This window comes from Bos indicus, chromosome 1, assembly GCF_029378745.1.
Source record: "Bos indicus isolate NIAB-ARS_2022 breed Sahiwal x Tharparkar chromosome 1, NIAB-ARS_B.indTharparkar_mat_pri_1.0, whole genome shotgun sequence".
Lineage (NCBI taxonomy): Eukaryota > Metazoa > Chordata > Mammalia > Artiodactyla > Bovidae > Bos > Bos indicus.
In genome coordinates, this window is record NC_091760.1 from 3,071,574 (window position 1) to 3,093,373 (window position 21,800).

At 44.0% G+C, this 21,800-nt stretch overlaps 1 protein-coding gene across 1 annotated transcript; it reads left to right on the forward strand.

The window, feature by feature from the left end:
• The first annotated feature begins 17,611 nt into the window (after window positions 1-17,611).
• LOC109563679 (histone H4-like) lies at window positions 17,612-17,928 on the forward strand. Its single transcript, XM_019967010.2, has one exon. It carries the CDS (start codon window positions 17,612-17,614, stop codon window positions 17,921-17,923), a length of 312 nt encoding a protein of 103 aa, XP_019822569.1. The 3' UTR covers window positions 17,924-17,928.
• The last annotated feature ends 3,872 nt before the right edge of the window (window positions 17,929-21,800 follow it).

The following is a 21,800-nucleotide window of genomic DNA, read 5'->3' on the forward strand; positions in this document are numbered from 1 at the left end:
GCTCAGACACAGCTGCTGCTGCTGGGGCCCTCAGCACAATACTCTCTCAGAGACAGATGTCTTGTACACAGTTCTGCTTTTCTGTTCTAGTTCATCCTCGGTCGTTGCCTCTTTGGCATGACCATTAGCTGTCTGCCACCCTGGCTTCCTTCTGTTTCCTCCTTCTCAGCCCTAACCTCCGAGACACCATGGAACTGACACATTCTAATTGCATGCAAAAAAAAAAAAACAAAACAAAACTGTATACCAACTGTTAAGCCACCTGATGCAAAGAGGTGGAAAAGACCCTCATGCTGGAAAAGATTGAAGGCGGGAGGAGAAGGGGACGACAGAGGATGAGATGGTTGGATGGCATCATTGACTCAGTAGACATGAGTTTGAACAAACTCTGGGAGATGGTGAAGGACAAGGAAGCCTGGCATGCTGCAGTCCATGGAGCTGCAAAGAGTCAGACACAACTGAGCAACCGAACAACAACAGCAACAACCATCAAGCATTTGGTTCTCAATTTCTTATTAGCTGTAACTTGGTGATCACACAACCCTTGAACAACGTAATTTCCTCCAAGTATAAGAAGAGATGCTTAAAACTGAGAAGTTTTTTGCTTATGCCATTTTTCTTTTTCTGGCCTCTGCCTGTGGTTCAGCTGCCATATTTTAACTTCTCCTTTCCCAAAGGTCAACTCCACGCTGCTGATTTGTTCCTTCTGAACGTGTTCCCACTTCTACCCACGATCCAGAGTTCACCAGTACTTCCCTCACCCCCTCAGCCAGGCTCCTTCCTTGGGCTCTGTCCTAAGGTAACTTCATTGCCGCTTCAAAGATGCCAAGTCACCCCAACTTGCATAATTTCCATTTTCTGCACATAGATCATACTTTTTTTTTTGTTACTAATATTTGTCGTTGTTGTTCAGTTGCTCAGTTGAGTCCAACACTTTGCCATCCCGTGGACTGCAGCATGCCAGTCTTCTCTGGCCTTCACCATCTCCTGGAGCTTGCTGAAGCTCACGTCCACTGAGTCAGTGATGCCATCCAACCATCTCATCCTCTGTCATCCCCTTCTCCTTCTGCCTTCTATCTTTCCCAGCATCAGGATCTTTTCTAATGAGTCAACTCTTCACATCAGGTGGCCAAAGTATTGCAGCTTCAGCTTTAGCTTCAGCATCAACCCTTCCAGTGAATATTCAAGGTTGATTTCCTTTAGGATTGACTGGTTTGATCTCCTTGGAGTCCAAGGGACTCTCAAGAATCTTCTGCAACGTCAGAGTTCGAAAAAAATGAATATTTTGCTAATATTAGTAAAAATTCATATTTTTACTAATACGTCAGGAAATATTTAGTTACTTTGTATTTATTGCCCAGTATTCTGTAAAGCGTAGTCAGAGAGATAGACTGGAAAACCCAGTCTTTCCAACTGGAGTCATCTCAGCGGGTGTGAATACAGGAAAGCTTGAGATATGCAGTCTGGAGCACCTCGCCCTGGGTCAGGGTTCTGCACCTCTCTCCTCAGGGATGCAAGGGAACATGGTATTTCTAGCCACGATGCTTTTCCACAGTCTTGGGGGCGCTCTGCCCCTTTCCCCATCAAGAAAATTTAGGGAATTCTGCTGCTGCTGCTGCTGCTGCTAAATCACTTCAGTCGTGTCCGACCCTGTGAAACCCCATAGACAGCAACCCACCAGGCTCCCCCGTCCCTGGGATTCTCCAGGCAAGAACACTGGAGTGGGTTGCCATTTCCTTCTCCAATGCATGAAAGTGAAAAGTGAAAGTGAAGTCGCTCAGTCGTGTCCGACTCCTAGCGACCCCATGGACTGCAGCCTACCAAGCTCCTCCGTCCATGGGATTTTCCAGGCAAGAGTACTGGAGTGGGGTGCCATTGCCTTCTCCAAGGGAATGATGGGATAATATCAAAGGGACAATCTTTAAAAAAATCTTTGTTTTATATTGGAGTATGGTTGATTAACAATGTTGTGTTAGTTTCAGGTGTACAAGTACAGAAAAGTGATTCAGTTCTATACACACACATATCTATTCTTTTTAAAATTCTTTTCCCATTTAGGTTGTTACAGAGTACTGAGCAGACTTCCCTGTGCTATACAGTAGGTCCCTGTTGGTTATTTATTTCAGATATAGCAGTGTGTCCATGTCTATCTCAAACTCGCAATTTATCCCTCTAACTACCCTTGTCCCACAAGTTAACCGTAAGTTCTTTTTCCAGGTCTGTGAGACTGCTTCTGTTTTGTATACAAGTTCCTTTGTATTATTTGTTTTTTGAGATTCCCATATGAGTGCTATCATATGCTATTAGTCTTTCTCTGTCTGGCTTATGTCATTTAGCATGATAATTCTAGGTCCATCCATGTTGCTGCAAATGACATCATTTCATTCTTTTTAACGGCTGAGTAATATTTCTTCATGTATACATACAGCATCTTCTTTATTCACTTATCTGTCGATGGCCATTTAGATCACTTCCACGTTTTGGATATTGTGAGCAGTACCTCTATGAACACTGCAGGGGTTGCATGTATCCTCTCAAACCATGTTTTTAGCTGGATATATGTCCAGGAGTGGGGTTGCTGAATTATATGGTAGTTCTATTTTTAGTTTTTTAAGGAGCTTCCACTCCGTCCTCCATAGTGGCTGCACCAATTTGCATTCCCATCAGCAGTGTAGGAAGGTTCAAAGGGACTGCTATAAATATTCTGTCCTCCATTTCTAAGAGGAGTCATCGTTTTGAATCACCATATCACACCTTACACTGAGCCTCATTCATGCAGCTTAGGGAGCTGGGGCCGAGTATGACTGGCCAAGATAAGGCTGTTTTCTGAGTGCAGATCACACTTTAAAGAAAGAAATTGAGTTCTTGAACTGCCTTTACTTCCAAACTGCTGATTACATTTAGCGGGACAGCGCTGTGCTGACAGATAAGCCTTGAAAAGGGGTGTTTGCCGTCACGTTCTTGGTTGGTTGTGGTCTGTCCTTACTCTGGAGCACTATGTGAACACGAGTGTCTGCACCTTCAAGCTCGAAGGCTAGAATTGTCATTTCTCTGACTCTCTGAGTCTCGATTTCCTTGTGCTGAAACACAGGGATCTTAATTCCCACCACAAAAAGGCTGTGGTGGAAATTCAATAAAAATAATTCTATGAGAGCCCTTAGCACTGGGCTGGCATTAAGTGGTGGCTTGATAAATATTCTGCTGAGCGGGAAAAGAATGGTGTTTGCTTAGGAGCCCGCCACACAATTTTTCTTAATAAAAGGTTCACAAGTGCTCTCTCCCCGTGACGTCTTGCTAAAATAAGAGCAGGTGGAAACTGTCTAAAGTGGAATCACGTACAGAAAAGATGTGTCCATTATCATTATTTTATGGGCTTTAGTTAATCCCGTGTGTTCCTGGCTTGCATTCTTTTCCAGGAATTGTTCCGTGGGTGAACTTTGTGAGCTGGGGGCTGTGATAATTAGACCAAGGTCATGCGTCTGTCCCCTGTGGCCCAGTTAGCTCAGCTTGGCTCCATGTCCACACACATTGATCTTAACCCAGCTGGCAGACTTGCAAATGTGTGATCACATCCCCAAGGACACCGTGGGGTGGGTTTCTGCAGGTCTGGTGAACAACTCCTGTCTCCGGGAGGAGCAACCCCCCAGCAGCTCTCCACTATGGTGATTGTGACCTGGAGGTGGCACTGTTTCTCAAGGAAGGATGGCTTGGGATGCCCTCACCTCATTTTCCAGGCAGTATGAAATGATAGAGTTACTGCTAGGTAATCTGGTTCAATTCTTTCATTTTTCCAAGCAAGGAAATTGAGATCCAGAGATAGAGAACTCTTTCCTGAAGCCAAACCACAGAAGCAAGGCTGGATACAGGTCTCCCAGATGATACACTTTTGTAATTTTCTCTAAGGGTTTCCTGGTCCGAATGATATTAAGCAGTTAATAGTGTTTACAACAAGACAGAATGAATCATTGAATATACCTAAACTGGTGATGTTTCCAAAGAGTTATATCGTCATTGAATTTCAAATGCCTGTTATTTCTAATCACAGGCCAGGTTGGATCTATTTTGGTTTTTTATTATACAAGGCATTTGTATGTATCTGTGTTTCAATGGATGATTTATTTTTCTCTTCCACACAAATGAAAGAAGGAAAATGATTGGTGTGGGTGAAATTGTATTCTATACTGACTTGTTTGGGAAACGTAAACACGATTTCTGTTTAAATGATCACAGCTGAGATGACATGTGGGTTTTTTAAAAGGTGCTCGTGGATAGAAGGCTGATAATGAAAATACTTCCCAGGTAGCCATTTTTAGCCCCTTCCCTAATTCATGGCAAGTGAAACACATCGGGGGTGGATATAGTAGGAACATCCCCGCAGGCACGCACAGAATCAAAATTCAGTCTTTTAGAAGGTTTCCTCTGTGGAAATCACCTGTTTTTTGTTTTTTTTTTTTTTAAAGTAAGCTTTTGCTTACTTTCCAGGGAGACTGAGAGCTGATGGGAGTGAGAGAGGCAAGTCCTCCTCTCTCATGAGGGCCTTGTTACGTGTGCTCAGTGTGGTTCTCCAAGCGTTCGGAATTCAAGGCAGGGCCTGTGCCCCTGCTCTGGGCACCAGGTAAAACTTCTCTTGAGATGCTGACAGAATAGAAGACATTATCCCAGGGTGTGCGTGGGATGATCTGGGACATTGGGATTCACATATATACACTATTGATACAATGTATAAAATAGATGACAGTGAGAGCCTGCTTTATAGATCAGAGAACTCTACTCAGTGCTCTGTGGTGACCTAAACATGAAGGAAATCCAAAAAAAGAGGGGATATATGTAAACATATAGCTGATTCACTTTGCTGTATAGTAAAAATTAAGTGTTGTAAAGCAACTAAACTCCAATAAAAATTAATAAAAAATAAATTTTAAAAAAAGCCTCCCCAGTGACAGTGGCATCTTTTCCCCCATTCACCTTGGAGAGGTGGCGTTTATTAGTTCTGTATTTGTTTTTTTCCTTCAGAAATAAGGGAATCTAATGCAAGCAAATGTTTTCTTTTATAAAATTGGGGTCTACTGTATGCAGGAAGATCGGATTCCTACTTTTTTGAGAAATATTCTTTCTCAAGGAACTTAGATGTTTTTCTATTGCAGGTTCCTAAAATGTAACAAAATTGCAGAATCTTCCTGTACCTCCAGCCACATGCCCTTAAATGACACCCTTTTTTATATCAGCAGCACCTGGAAGCCGGTGAGGAAGGCAGAACCTCTGGCCCACCTTGGACCCAGGGAAACAGTGTCTGACATGTCGGGTTCCCCAGGTAAGCTGTTGCTGCTGCTGCTAAGTCACGTCAGGCGTGTCCAACTCTGTGTGACCCCATAGACGGCAGCCCACCAGGCTCCCCCGTCCCTGGGATTCTCCAGGCAAGAACACTGGAGCAGGTAAGCTGGGCCCCCACAAATGTTAGAGGAGGGCTGGCTAGGACACACATCTATCAGGGAGCTGAGGTGCCTGGAAACATTTACCTTAGTTTAGTCTCTGTTTTCATCTCTCCCGTTCATGTAATTCCGTAAATCCTTAGTGAGGTCTGTGATGCGGCTGAACGGCTGAGAGTAAAGATGACATGACCTTGGCCTCATGGAGCTGATCATGGGAGGTAGAAAATAAACTTTACTTATATATACGGTGGCTCAGTTGGTAAAGAATCCACCTGCAACGAGGGAGACCTAGGTTCGATCCCTGGGTTGAAAGATTCCCCTGGAGAAAGGAACGGCTACCCTCTCCAGAATTCTGGCCTGGAGAGTTCCGTGGACATAGAGACATGTATGGCAATGGCAATGGCACCCCACTCCAGTACTCTTGCCTGGAAAATCCATGGACGGAGGAGCCTCATAGGCTATAGTCCATGGGGTCGCTAAGAGTCGGACACGACTGAGCGACTTCACTTTCACTTTTCACTTTCATGCATTCGAGAAGGCAATGGCAACCCACTCCAGTGTTCTTGCCTGGAGAATCCCAGGGACAGTGGAGCCTGGTGGGCTGCCACCTGTGGGGTCGCACAGAGTTGGACACGACTGAAGCGACTTAGTAGCAGCAGCAGCATAGACATCATATTAAAAAGCAGAGACATTACTTTGCCAACAAAGGTCCGTCTAGTCAAGGCTATGGTTTTTCCAGTGGTTGTGTATGGATGTGAGAGTTGGACTATAAAGAAAGCTGAGTGCAGAAGAACTGATGCTTTTGAACTGTGGTGTTGGAGAAGACTCTTGAGAGTCCCTTGGATGGCAAGGAGATCCAACCAGTCCATCCTAAAGGAGATCAGTCCTGGGTGTTCATTGGAAGGACTGATATTGAAGCTGAAACTCCAATACTTTGGCCACTTGACGTGAAGAACTGATTCATTGGAAAAGACCCTGATGCTGGGAGAGATTGAAGGCAGAAGGAGAGGGGGACGACAGAGGATGAGATGTTTGGATGGCATCACTGATTTGATGGACATGAGTTTGAGTAAGCTCCAGGAGTTGGTGATGGACAGGGAGGCCTGGTGTGCTGCAGTCCATGGGGTCACAAACAGTGGGACATGACTGAGTGACTTTCACTTTCACTTTCATGTCATAGAAGATAAGCTATGGAAGACAATAAGGCAGGGTAAGAAGGTGGGAGTGTGGGAATGAAGGGTGCAGTGACATATGGGATGGTCAGGGAAGGGCTGTCCCACCAGCCGGGCCTCTGAGCAGAGAGGGGAGGGAGGTGAAGGTGGGCACGTGTCTGGGAGGGGCTGGGAAAACCCTCTGTGGCCCTCTTCTAAAGTCACTACGTGGGTCACTGTGTGGGAGGGTTGCTAGATTTAGCAAATAAAAAGACAAGATGCCCTGCATTTCTGAATTGAATTTGAGGTTGAATTTCAGATCTGTAATAAATTTTTGGCATAATATACTAACTTTTTATAATATATGTATATATAATTTAATACATGCGTTAGTACATCTTTGTCCTAAGTTACAGTATATATATGTATTTTAGTACATCCCATGCCATATTTGGGATATATTCATACTAAAAAAATTTCGCCATTTATCTGAAATATATTATATATAATATTTCATAATATATAATATATATTTATTTGAAATGTAGCATATACGCATCAAATTGGGCTAGATGTCCTGTATTGTATCTGTGAACAGTGGCCCCAGAGCAGGCCATATGCATAATAAATAATACATATTTATTTGAAATGTAACATATACCCATCAAATTGGACTGGGTGTCCTGTATTTTAGCTGTGAGCAGTGGGCCCAGAGCAGGCCATGGCTGGAGGAGGTGGCTTTCTCTGCAGAATCACTATTTCCTTTCTCCATCAACCCACAGCTTGCTTCCCAGGCCTTGGCCAGTGGAACCCGGGAGGCAGTGGCTGTTCACGACCTTGTTGTGTTATCCCCACGGGTGATGGCTGGACAGGGTTCTCCTGAACCTGTCTTCTGCAGTCAGAAAAGAATTTTCTGAGCTAAATTCTCCTAAAAAGTCTTTCCTGTAAAAACAAAAAAAGCAAAATACAAAACACCCACGTCTTAGAATACCTCTAGTTACACATTGCATTGTGACTCTATCAGTCATCACCCACTGGAAAAAAATTGCCAATCGTTCCTTTGTCCATCTAGTATCTGTGGGAGAATCTCCTGATTTATTTGCAGGCAAACTCTATACAACGTGTCATTTGCCGTTTCCTGAGTGCTGTTTTCAAGGGGGCAAGTGGCCCAGGGGCCCGCCCCACCACTTCCCAGAACACAGGGCACAACATCCCTCTACCTGTGCTCAGAGTCAAGCCATGACCCTTCCACGTTTTTAAAGATATTTATTTATTTAATTTTGATTGTGCTGGGTCTTTGTTTCTGCGCGGGCTTCAGTAATTGCAGCACTCGGGCTTGGTTGCTCCACAGCATTTGAGATCTTCCTAGACGAGGGATTGAACCCGCATCTCCTGCATTGGCAGGCGGATTCCTTACCACTGAGCCACCAGGGAAACCCCTTCCACACTTTTTTAATCAAAATTAATGTCATTTGTTTAATCAACTGCTTATCTAACACTTGACTACTGCGTCCATGGTCAAAAGGATAAAGTGATGCTCTCTTACCCTAAGGGTCATTGAGACCAGGGGTCCCCAACCTCCTGTAGTCCCTGGTGGCTCAGATGGTAAAGAATCTGCCTGCAATCCAGGAGACCCGGGTTCGATCCCTGGGTCTGGAAGATCCCTTGGAGAAGGAAATGACAGCCCACTCCAGTATTCTTGCCTGGAGAATCCCATGGATAGAGGAACCTGGCAGGCTACAGTCCATGGGGTCTCACAGAGTTGGACACGACTGAGCGACTAACACTTTCACTTTCCCCACCCTCCAGCATCTAAGGCTGATGATGTGAGGTGGAACTATAATCATAATAATAATAATGTCATAATAATAATAGGACTTCCCTTGTGGCTCAGATGGTAAAGCATCTGTCTACAATGCAGGAGACCCAGGTTCCATCCCTGGGTCGGGAAGGTCCTCTGGAGAAGGAAATAGCAACCCACTCCAGTACTCTTGCCTGGAAAATCCCATGGACGGAGGAGCCTGGAAGGCTGCAGTCCATGAGGTCGCAAAGAGTCGGACACGACTGAGCGACTTCACTTTCACTTTTCACTTTCATGCATTGGAGAAGGAAATGGCAACCCACTCCAGTGTTCTTGCCTGGAGAATCCCAGGGACGGGGGAGCCTGGTGGGCTGCCGTTTATGGGGTCGCACAGAGTTGGACACGACTGAAGTGACTTAGCAGCAGTATAGCCAATTAACAAATAATGTGAGTTTCAGGTGAACAGCTAAGGGCCTCAGCCATACATATACATGTATCCATTCTCTCCCAAACTTTCCTCCCATTCAGGTTGCCACATAACATCGAGCAGAGTTCCCTCTGCGATAAAGTAGGTCCTTGTTGGTTATTCATTTTTAAATACAGCAGTGTGCACATGCCCATCCAAACTCCCCAACTATCCCTTCCCTCCATCCTCCCACTATCCTCCCCAGCTGCGCCACAACCACAAGCCCACACAATAACAAGTGCGGCTTAAGAGAGGTCACAGCTGGTGTTAGAAATAGAACTTCCTCTCTTTCTCCCGACTCAGGGCAGTGGCTGGCAGCAGGGACTCGGTGGCCTATTGTAATGAATTTCTAGATCCTTCTCTGTATGTGTCACAGGTCCTGGGGTGGGCCTGGAGTGAGCCAGACAATGGGATAACTTTGATCGAAGTATTTTGTACAAGTAATGCCAGCACTGTGAACTCAGCTTGAAAGTAATTGCAAAGACATGGATTCTAAAGTACCCCTGGAGGTGACAATTTCCCCATGTAATTAGGAATATACTTTATCTTTGTTTCTTATGCTCTGTTTTCAGTGAACATGAGTAGGCCTATCTGAAAAGAAATTAATTTGCTGTGTATGTTAGTTTGTGGCTTTGTTGGAGGTGCAAACAGGCGTAGACCCCCTGTCTGCTCTTGTTTGGTGTGCCAGAGTATTTCTGTTGGGTCAACTGATTTGCAATTCTAAAAACTAGTTTCAAAATTTGGGATTGTGAATTAAATTGATGTGTGTATTGCATTTGTATTTTTCACATTCTACAGGCTTTTCTACTCATCAGTTATGGACTTAAATATGTGAAACTTGTACTCTTTGATGGAAACTTCAGGATGAAAGTAGAATACTCCATAAAAATGGAAAACAGGAAAACTACCACCAAAGATCAAACAAAAGCAATTAACCAGCCAACCAAAAAAGTAAACAAGAAGAAGAAAGAACACTTACATTTTAATTACCCACATTTTAATTTTTATAACTCAGGTTATATCAGCATGAATTTGAAAAAAATTAACTTACAGGTGAATTTTTTAAACATAATATTTAAGTAGGAAGTTTGATACCAGTTTGGGGTTTTTTTTTTGGTTGATGAATATAGTTTTCACATTAAGTAGCTTAGAAGAGAAACTTTATATAATTTGCACACTAACTGTAGAAGTCATGCTATTTGTAGCAGTTATATATTTTAAAATAATTCTTTGCTTAGTATAATATCGATGCATATATATTGTGGGGAATTGAGGACATAGAGATAAGCAAAAAGAAGACAATAATAATCACACCAGACAGGGAGGAACTTTGTGAATTTTAGGGTACCTCTTTCCAGTTCTTTTTTCTACATGTATTTTTAGAAAAAAATGGTATTGCCCACATTCTTTAAAATTTCTTGTTTAATTTGTATATTACATGAGGAAGGAAGGAGACTGGAATGGCAACGAAGAAAAATGAAATTTTGCAGTAACTCCGATAATAACACACGACACAAAGAGCTTCTAGACAGAGAAAAACAGAGTGCCCACGTTCTCTGCTGCTTTTATTTATGTCGAAGTAACAATCCGTGGCGCCCTGAAAATTTCACCATCAGAGTTGTTTATTTGTTTTGCTTGGTTGAAAGTGTACATCTTCATGACGTAAGAAGGAAGGATACGTAGGATTAACTTTTCATTTTTAGTTGTGACTCATTTCAGAAACATTTGAAATTTCCATCCTTGACATATTTGAAGCTTGCAATCCATGTACGTGCAAGTCTACGTAGTCATCCTTCATTACGTGGATTTAGGCAAACTAACACATCTTCCCCCCTGCTTTTAACAGGAATGTCTAGCTTCAAGCTGCCTGTGCTAGAGGTAGGCATAGCCAAGGAGAAGCTGAATGGGGCCAGAGCAGTCAGTTCACCCCAGGCCAGAGGCCACCGGGAGACCCTGCTGCGTTGACTCATTACAGCGAAACGTGCAGCCAAAGAAACTGAAAAACTTCACGTGTTGGCCCAACCCCTGAAAATGGTCGGAAAAGGAGACTCCAGGAAACAAATGGACTTATGCTTCATCATCAGAAAGGTCTGCTGTGTTTACAGACAGAAGCCAGCATGAAAACAATAGGAACAAAAATAGCTGCGCATGTCAGCTGGGTGTGTCACCATATTGTACTCAACGTGAGGATATTAATTTCACAGTTTTTGTGGGTAAGTTTAAACATAGGAACATGTCACAAATAAGCAGCAAGCTCCACGAGGCTATATCAGCTGGGATTTCACAGTCTGCAATTTTTAAATTCAGCTGGGTCCCCAAGGGCCAATCAATATTGGTGGCAATTATTCTTAGTACACAGTCCAAATGAAATGGGTGTGTTTTTTTTCTTTTTTGTCAAGGTGGGAGATGGTGATATAGCAATAAGCCAGTCCCCTTGTGGATGGCAATTGGGCCGCCTAGCAGCTGCAGCCAGTCGGCTGTGCGTCTCTTCTGGCCGTTTCTCGGGAATAGTCCAATAATGACCCCATTATTTTAACCCTTCAGCGTGAGCTGTGTTTGGTAGCTAGCTTGGAAAAACCTGGCATGTGTCAAACAAAGAGAGAATGAAAACAAAACAAAACAACAACAACAATAACATAAAAACCCCAAACCAAAGCAGCAGCACCTCCCAAGGCAACTGCTCGGCCGCAGCACTACCTTATACACAGCTTTTATTTATACCCTGGTTTCTAAGCCGCAGCCTCTAGAGGGCCAGTGCTTGGGACACAGGGATGTTTTCACGAAGCAGAGTCAATTTTCATTCTAGAGCGAAAGCAGTTGAAAACTTAAAAAAAAAAAAAAAAAATTTTTTTTTCCTCCAAAAGGTAGATACTGAATTATGTACATCCCTAGATTTTATTCATTGAAAAGTTAGTTTTTTTTCTTCTTCTTCTTTAACTTTTGTTCTATTTAGGGGGAGTTTGGGGAGGAGTTTGGGGGAGTGGGGGTAGAGATGGTGGGGAATGGGGAACAGAGAATCAGAGGAGAAGTGGGTCTCAGAATGACGGTCCAAGTTCCTTTTCCTGGCGGGGCCCAAGTCTGAGTTAGTCAGCGCTCACTGGGAGGGATTTGGCTGGCAAGAGTCACGAAACCCAGGTCAGAGCGGGGCAGAGGAGCAACAGGAGAATGCACTCCTTCCAACACAGTAGGGTCCTGTTTGACTTTCCTAATCCTTGGAGCAGGCTTCATTTGTCTTCAGCCTCGTCTCAGATTGGGCCTTTTCATTTTGCTTTTTATCTAATTAATCACTTAAGATATCAGAGTACTAATGTCATTTTATATTAGCTGATAAAACAAAACCCCAAACAAAACTCTCCTCTGACCCTACCTGTGTTTTCAAACTGCCATTTCTCTTAAAAAACATTACAAGAAATGAAACATTCTGGAAAAGAGCCAAAGATATGAACAGAAAAAGGCCATAATAATAGCAACCCGGTGGTTCTTTCTACAAACCCAATAATCCATTAGCCACTTTGAAATTAGGGATTCTTCTGATGGAATTTGGTTATTTTCCTCTCTCGATTTGAAATAGAAACTAGAACGAAAGGGAAATTTTAGAGGTTAAGGTCATAAAATTCTTTGTGCCCTCTGAAAGTTCCAGGTGAAGGTAGATAATCATCTATTATTTGGAGGGGACTCCAGGAAGGAGGTAAGGATGAATAAACAGAACTGGGGGCTATTGAGTTTAAAATAGTATTTAATTTTTTCTTGCCAAAAAAAAAAAGTATGGAAGGGGTACTCATTCACTTATTCCATACTGCCTTTTCCGTAATCATGATTCTTTCCGTTTCTTTGAGTGAGTGGATCAAAGTCAACAGGAACTGGTGGTTAGAAGTCAATATTCTAAAGTTCAAAAATACATTCTCTTTCCCCCTTCCCCCACTTTGAAAATGTTTTACAATAAAGACTCCCAATTGCAATGGTGATTGGTGGTTAATGTCATTAGACTTCTGGTTTGGTTTAATGCTGCTAATTAGTTTCTGTCCTTGACTTTTTCCAATTAAAGCATAGAGGCCTTGGTGCTAAACACCTGGGCAGATTACCTAATTAGATGACAGAAACATACACAGTCATTCGTAGGTAATTGTTTTAACTTTCACTGCATCTGTGGTATTAAACACACTGATGGAAAGGGCATACTTTTTGTACCCTACTCGTCAGAATATCAGTTCGTTGGCAAGGAAGCTGGTACTGGTATTGCCTTCTAAACAGACAATGCAGAGTCCCTTTGGGTGAATATGCTCAGAAGTGACAGATTTGAGTTTTCCCCCTCAGACGTAGGAGAAAACACACATGCGAGTCATTCCCACTCTGTCCCTCACACGTTCCTTTGAGGAGGCAGTTTCCTCCGACTGGTCAAGTAGAACTTGAAACTCTCTGTGTGGGTGAACAACCATACTGGGCATTTTGGAAGTGTGCTTTTCGGTTCCAGTGCTGAATAATTTGGGGGGAGCCTCTTTGCTCTACAGGCAGGTTCGGTGGCTCAGGCGGTAAAGAATCTGCCTGCAATGTGGGAGACGTGGGTTTGATCCCTGGGTTAAAAAGATCCCCTCGAGAAAGGAATGGCAACCCACTCCAGTATTCTGGCCTGGAGAATCCCATGGACAGAGGAGCCTGACGGGCTACGGTCCATGGGGTCGTAAGAGCCTAACACGACTGAGCAACTCACAATTTCATTGCTTTAAAGGTGGGATGTATTCTGTGGTTTAGAAATCAGAACTGAAAACCCAACTTCTGCTCTTTTTACATTCTTAAAAGTGGAAAAGACTAAAAGCTACTGGGATCTTTTCAGCCGTGGCCGTGGCGCCATGGATCGTTATTCTGAACTCGCAGGCGCACACAGGAAGGGTCGGGTCCAGACAGCGCCTGCACTGGGACCCAGAGGACATCTCTACCCTTCGGAGCACACGACTGGACTCTTGTGTCAGATCTCCACTCACTGTGGCAACTGGCCTCTGTGACCTCAGCCTCACCCAGCCCCTGAGGACCAGCCCAAGGACACCCCTGGCCATTTCCTAAGCCTTCTCTGGCTTTCCTTCCCTTGATTTTGCTGTTATTAATTCCCCTTCCAGTCAGACCTCCTAGCACATCTTCATCCCCTGGGACCCTCTGTCCCCTTTGGGATCCACCTCCCCCAAGATGCCCCTTCTGCAAAGCCTTTCCTAGAATTCTCAGTTGACGTGATTTATTTCTCTTGCCCTGGAAACCCTGTAGCTTGTGTTTCTCTCCCATGAGCCTCCCTGCATTCTGGATTATTATTTATTTTTTAATTGAAGGATAATTGTTTTACAATACTGTGTTGGTTTCTGCCATTCATCAACAGGAATCAATCGTAGGTATACATGTCCTTTTCCTCTTAGTCTCCCTCCCACCTCCCACCCTATCCCACCCCTCTAGGTAGTCATGGAGCACCAGTTTGAGCTCCCTGAGTCATACAACAAATTCCCACTGGCTCTCTCTTTCACATATGGTCGTGGATATGTTTCCACGCTACTCTGTCCATTCATCCCACCTTCCCGTCCCCGCCCTGAGTCCACAAGTCTGTATTCTGTTTTGTCTTAGTGTTATTTGAAGCCCTATCTTAACTATGACATTATCAGCCTCTTCAATAATTTGCTCAGCAAACGTTTACCAAGTGCTTGACACGTGCTAGGTGCTGAGGATTCAGTGATAACAGAATAAACTTCTGCCTGCATTGACTTTACAGTCCAAGGAGGGCAGAGAGCAAACAAGCAAAGGAACAAATGTATATCATTAGGTCATACAGTGATAATAGCCACGAAGGAAAGAGTATCACTAAACAGAGCGATGAAGGAGATAATTTACAAAATGATGACCCTCAGTGAGCAAGTATGGTTGTCAACTGTATCCATTAGTCTGTCTAATCCTCACAACACAAACTACAAACTACAACTACAAACTAGATACCAGACCTCAGTACGATTCCTGGGTTGGGAAGATCCCTGGAGAAGGGAAAGGCTACCCAATCCAGTATTCTGGCCTGGGTCACAAAGAGTCGGACACAGCTGAGAGACTTCACTTTTTCACTAGTAATCCCATTCTAGAGAAGAGACATTGAGACCAGAGCGGTTAGGAAACTTGGCTGAGGTCACACAGCTGGTCAGTAGCCACCTGCTCACCTTCCCTTCTTCCTTGTCTGGCCACAACAGTGCCTGGAGCACACCTTGGAGTAAAGGCCTTGATGACCTACATGGGTCGCGCATCTGCGGATTTCTTCCTCCGACATGACAGGGTGCTGGGTCAGAAGGGTGGACTTCCTGCAGCCCCAGGAGGACACCTCAATCAGGTGAGCCCAGCAGATGCTTGTCCCAAGAATTTGGCGTGGGGCTGAGGCAGGCCTTAGGGGTGGCTGGATATGAACCGGGACATGGCTGCCAGAGGTGGTCTTTCCTGCAGGGGAAGCGTGAGAAGCAGGCACAGGGTGGGAGGCACGCCCACCCCCCCATCTCCTCCCACAGCACCTGTTCTCTCCACCAGCCATGCTTACCATCCACCTTGCAGTCAGACCCCCACTTTCTGGAAATCTGTCTAGTCCTGTTCGCACAGCCTAGAGCTTACTGTTGGGAGTTGGTGGTTGAATAAATGGATGCATGGATGAACAAATGCTGGGGAGAGAAGGCCTAACTACATCAGGGAATCATCTGGAGAAGGGGTTAAAATGTTAGTTCTCCGGCCTCATACTGATTTAGTCAGTCCCAGGGAGAGCCTGAGAATCTGCTTAGTTACAAGCCCTACAGCTATTCTGATACAGGGAGTGTGAGAATTACAGAGTTCGATCAGCTACAGTCTCCTGGGTCTGCTAATAACGCCAGCTCTCTGACAGCCTCACCTGTAGCACACTGACTTTGTGCCAGGCTCGTGCTCAGACCCTCACACATGTTTTTCACCCTGAGGGAGAGTTCTGCGAGGTGGTGGTCCTCTGGTTTGACAGTGTCAGATCACAGGCATATTAAGTCCCTGGCCACGGCCTCCGGGTGAGGTGCCCACAGGAGCGCTCTGGCCCTGGGCTCTTTTGAGCATCCTCTCCTTGTTTGGAGATGTCTCCATCCCCTGAGTCTGCTCCTCCTCCAGGAAGCACCCAGACACTTGCTTTCCCAGCCTCTCGTTGCCACCTGAGACCTGGCCCCACCAATCAAACGTCCCAACTTGAAGTTTGATTCAGGACCAGCCCGACACCAAGAAGTGTGATCTGCATGGACCCTTGGGGGCAGCCCTGGCAGAGTTTCTAGCACTGAATGCGGTGTCCAGTGTCCCCGATATGAACTTTGGGGGTCTCTGCCCAGCAGGAGTGGCGCAGGCCTCCACTGCAGCACCCCTGCAATGCACTGTGTGCTATGCTCCAGTGTCCCCGATATGAACTTTGGGGGTCTCTGCCCAGCAGGAGTGGCGCAGGCCTCCACTGCAGCACCCCTGCAATGCACTGTGTGCTATGCTCCTGTCTGTGGAGTTCTTGTTCTGGGCGTCTGTTCCTGTGTAAGCTATCACTCCAGAACCTAGAGGCTGAAAGCAATGGCAATATTTATTTTGCATGTCAATCTGCAACTTGGGAAAGGCTCACAAGGACAATCATTTCTGTTCCACTCAGACTTGAAGGCATGACTTTCTATTCAAATAACCAGTACAAGGCAAGCGGGCGGGATGGTGAGGCTGAGTAGCTGGAGTGTCTTCACCCTGTAGGTAGGAGCTGTGCCTGATGACCCACCTCAGATTCTGATACAGGAATTTCCAGTGTGTGCAAAGAGGGTAAATGACCCAGGATTTACATGATACAGTGTAATTATGCAGAACTGTTGTTGTTTAGTCATTAAGTCATGTATATGACTCTTTGTGACCACATGGACTGCAGCACGCCACGCTCCTCTGTCCTCCACTCTCTCCCCAAGTTTGCTCAGATTCATGTCCATTGAGTTGGTGATATTATTTGATATCTAATAACCTCATCCTTATGAAGAATAATGACAGGCAATTCTTGGTCTGCTTGGGTTTCTATAACAAAATACCAAAGGCTGAGTAGTTTAAACAATAGAAATGTATTTGTCATTATTCTAGAAACTGAGGAGTCCAAGATCAAGGTGCTGGCAAGATGAGTTTCATCCTGAGGTCTCCTTCCTTGACTTACAGGGGACTACCATCTTGTTACATACTCCTATGACTCTCTTCTTTGTGTGTGAGCTCAAGTGGGGAGAGAGAACAAGCTCTCTGGTGTCTCTTCCTTTTCTTATAAGGGCACTAATTCCATCATGAGGGCCTCACCCTCATGACTTTTTTAACCCCAGTCACTTTCCAAAGGTCCCACCTCCAAATACCATCACATCAGGGTTTAGGGCAACAACTTACAAATTCTACAGGGCAGCAGGGACACAAACATTAGTCCATAATAACAGTGGATGTACAATGAAATTGCTAACCTACCTAAAGGTCAACCCTATTACTATCCCTTTTTACATCTGATCAATCATCTGAGAATTTGAGGAGATAATGTGAAATGTAGGAGTATGTAGATTGTGCTTACTGAGTTCAAGAGGTTGGATGGGAAGCGAAGCAAAGTGAAAGTTGCTCAGTCATGTCCAACTGTTTGTGACCTTATGGACTATGCAGTTCATGGAATTCTCCAGGCCAGAATACTGGAGTGGGTAGCCTTTCCCTTCTCCAAGGGATCTTCCTAGCCCAGGGATAGAACCTGAGTCTCATTGCGACAGCAACCATGTCTGGTCGTGGGAAGGGTGGCAAAGGCCTTGGCAAGGGGGGTGCTAAGCGCCATCGCAAAGTCTTGCGGGACAACATTCAGGGTATTACTAAGCCAGCTATCCGGCGTCTGGCTCGTCATGGAGGCGTCAAACGTATCTCTGGTCTTATCTACGAAGAGACTCGTAGGGTGCTGAAAGTGTTTCTGGAAAATGTGATCCGGGACGCGGTCACCTATATGGAGCACGCTAAGCGCAAGACTGTTACCGCCATGGATGTGGTCTACGCGCTCAAACGTCAGGGCCGTACCCTTTACGGTTTTGGTGGTTGAGCAAAGTAGCTTGAAACGTTTAGAAAAACTAAAGGCCCTTTTCAGGGCCACAGAAAAAAAAAAAAAAGAACCTGAGTCTCCTGCATTGCAGACGGATTCTAGATTTCACGTACTGAGTTCAAGGAGTTGGCTATATTTCATAATTACATCTTATGGTCTTTGGTGTAGAGACTTGAATTCAGAGATTGCAAATGAGATAATGAAAAAACAAGTTGGCATTTAAATATTACAAGATTTCACATAAACTTCTAGATTTATTACTTTTCTTGAAACCTTGCAAGACCTGGTTCAGTGATGATATGCATGAAAAAGAGGCTCTTTCATCAATTAATTGAGCAGATCAATTAATTAATCAATTGTTGCTGTTGTTCAAACAACAGGGAGGGAACACAGCCCTGATCATCAACAAAAAATTGGATTAAAGACTTACTGAGCATGGCCCTGCACATCAAAACAAGACCCAGTTTCCCCTACAGTCAGTCTCTCCCATCAGGAAGCTTCCATAAACCTTATTCTGTCAGAAGGTGGACAGAATGAAAACCACAGTCACAGAAAACTGATCAAACTGATCACATGGACCACAGCCTTGTCTAATTCAATGAACCTATGAGCCATGCTGTGTAGGGCCACCTAAGACAGACAGGTCATGGTGGAGAGTTCTTACAAAACGTGGTCCACTGGAGAAGAGAATGGCAAACCACTTCAGTATTCTGCCTTGAGAACCCCATGAACAGTATGAAAAGGCAAAAAGATATGACACTGAAAGATGATCTCCTCAGGCTGGTAGGTGCCCAATATGCTACTGGAGAAGAGTGGAGAAATAAAGCATGAAGATACGGAGCCAAAGCAAAAACAATGCCCAGTTGTGGATATGACTGGTGATAGAAGTAAAGTCCGATGCTGTAAAGAGCAATATCGCATAGGAACCTAGAATGTCAGGTCCAGGAATCAAGGTAAATTAGAAGTGGTCAAGCAGGAGATGGCAAGAGTGAACGTTGACATTTTAGGAATCAGTAAACTAAAATGGACTGGATTGGGCAAATTTAGTTCAGATGACCATTATATCTACTACCGTGGGCAAGAATCCCTTAGAAGAAATGGAGTAGCTCTAGTAGTCAACAAAAGAGTCCAAAATACAGTACTTGGGTGCAATCTCAAAAATGACAGAATGATCTCTGTTCATTTCCAAGGCAAACCATTCAATATCACAGTAATCCAAGTCTATGCTCCAACCAGTAAAGCTGAAGAAGCTGAAATTGAACAGTTCTATGAAGACCTGCAAGACCTTCTAGAACTCACACCCCAAAAAGATGTCCTTTTCATCACAGGGGACTAGAATGCAAAAGTAGAAAGTCAAGAGATACCTGGAATAACAGGCATTTTTGGCCTTGGAGTACAAAATGAAGCAGGGCAAAGACTGACAGAGTTTTGCCAAGAGAATGCACCAGTCATAGCAAACACAAGAGAAGACTCTACACGTGGACATCACCAGATGGTCAATACTGAAATCAGATTGGTTATATTTTTTTGCAGCCAAAGATGGAGAAGCTCTATACGGTCAGCAAAAATAAGACCAGGAGCTGATAGTGGCTCATACCATGAACTCCTTATTGCCAAATTCAGACTTAAATTGAAGAAAGTAGAGAAAACCACTAGACCATTCAGGTATGACCTAAATCAAATCCCTTATGATTATACAGTGGAAGTGACAAATAGATCCAAGGAATTAGATCTGATAGACAGAGTGCCTAAAGAACTATGGATGGAGGTTCATGACATTGTACAGGAGGCAGTGATCAAGACCATCCCCAAGAAAAAGAAATGCAAAAAGGCAAGATGGTTGTCTGAGGAGGCCTTACAAATAGCTGAGAAAAGAAGAGAAGGGAAAGGCCAAGGAGAAAAGGAAAGATATACTCATTTGAATGCAGAGTTTCAAAGAATAGCAAGGAGAGATAAGAAAGCCTTCCTCAGTGATCAGTGCAAAGAAATAGAGGAAAACAGTAGAATGGGAAAGACTAGAGATCTCTTCAAGAAAATTAGAGATATCAAGGGAATAGTTCATGCAAAGAGGGGCGTAATAAAGGACAAAAATGGTATAGACCTAACAGAAGCAGAAGATATTAAGTGGTGAGAATACCCAGAAGAACTATACAAAAAACATTTTCATGACCCAGATAACCACAGTGGTGTGATCACTCACCTAGAGCCAGACATCCTGGAATGCGAAGTCAAGTGGGTCTTAGAAAGCATCACTATGAACAAAGCTAGTGGAGGTGATGGAATTCCAGTGGAGCTATTTCAAATCCTAAAAGATGATGCTGTGAAAGTGCTGCACTCAATATGCCAGCAAATTTGGAAAAGTCAGCAGTGGCCACAGGACTGGAAAAGCTGTTTTCACTCCAATCCCAAAGAAAGACAATGCCAAAGAATACTTCAACTACTGAAAAATTGCACTCATCTCACATGCTAGCAAAGTAATGCTCAAAATTCTGCAAGCCAGGCTTCAAAAATATGTGAACCATGAACTTCTAGATGTTCAAACTGGATTTAGAAAAGGCAGAGAAACCAGAGATCAAATTGCCAACACCTGTTGGATCATCGAAAAAGTAAGAGTTCCAGAAAAACATCTACTTCTGCTTTATTGACTACACCAAAGCCTTTGACTGTGTACATCACAACAAACTGTGGAAAATTCTTAAAGAGATGGGAACACCAGACCACTTTACCTACCTCCTGAGAAATGTGTATGCAGGTCAAGAAGCAACAGTTAGAACTGGACATGGAACAGCAGACTGGTTCCAAATTGGGAAAGGAGTACATCAAGGCTGTATATTGTCACCTGCTTATTTAACTTATATGCAGAGTACATCATGTGGAATGCCAGGCTGGATGAAACACAAGCTGGAATCAAGATTGCTGGGAGAAATATCAGTAACCTCAGATACGCAGATGATACCACCCTTATGGCAGAAAGTGAAAAGGAACTAGAGAGCCTCTTGATGAAAGTGAAAGAGGAGAGTGGAAAAAGTTGGCTTAAAGCTCAACATTAAGAAAAATGAAGGTCATGTCATCTGGTCCCATCACTTCATGGCAAATAGATGGGGAAACAATGAAAACAGTGACAGACTTTATTTTCTTGGGCTCCTAAATCAGTGCAGATGGTGACTGCAGCCATGAAATTAAAAGATGCTTGCTCTTTAGAAGGAAAGTTATGACCAACCTAGACAGCATATTAAAAAGCAGAGACAATACTTTGCCAACAAAGGTCCATCTAGTCAAGGCTATGGTTTTTCCAGTGGTCATGTATGAATGTGAGAGGTAGACCATAGAGAAAACTGAACACCAAAGAATTGATGCTCTTGAACTGTGGTGTTGGAGAAGACTCTTGAGAGTCCCTTGGACTGCAAGGAGATCCAACCAGTCCATCCTAATGGAAATCAGTCCTGAAAATTCATTGGAAGTACTGATGCTGAAGCTGCAACTCCAATACTTTGGCCACCTGATGCAAAGAGCTGACGTATTGGAAAAGACCCTGATGCTGGGAAACATTGAGGGCAGGAGGAGAAGGGGACGACAGAGGATGAGATGGTTGGATGGCATCACTGACTCAATGGACATTGAGTTTGAGTAGCCTCCAGGAGTTGGTGATGGGCAGGGAGGCCTGGCATGCTGCAGTCCATGGGGTTGCAAAAATTTGGACATGACTAAATGAATGAATTGAACCAAACTGATCAATTAATTTTGCTTAACATGAAACAGGAAATCTCCTTAGAAACTTTAAAATTATATTAATGTGAAAGACTCTGAAAAGTCTTAAAGGTGTTCGCTTAATCTTGTCTAACTGCTTGTTTCTCAAATATATTTGGAACCTCTTTTT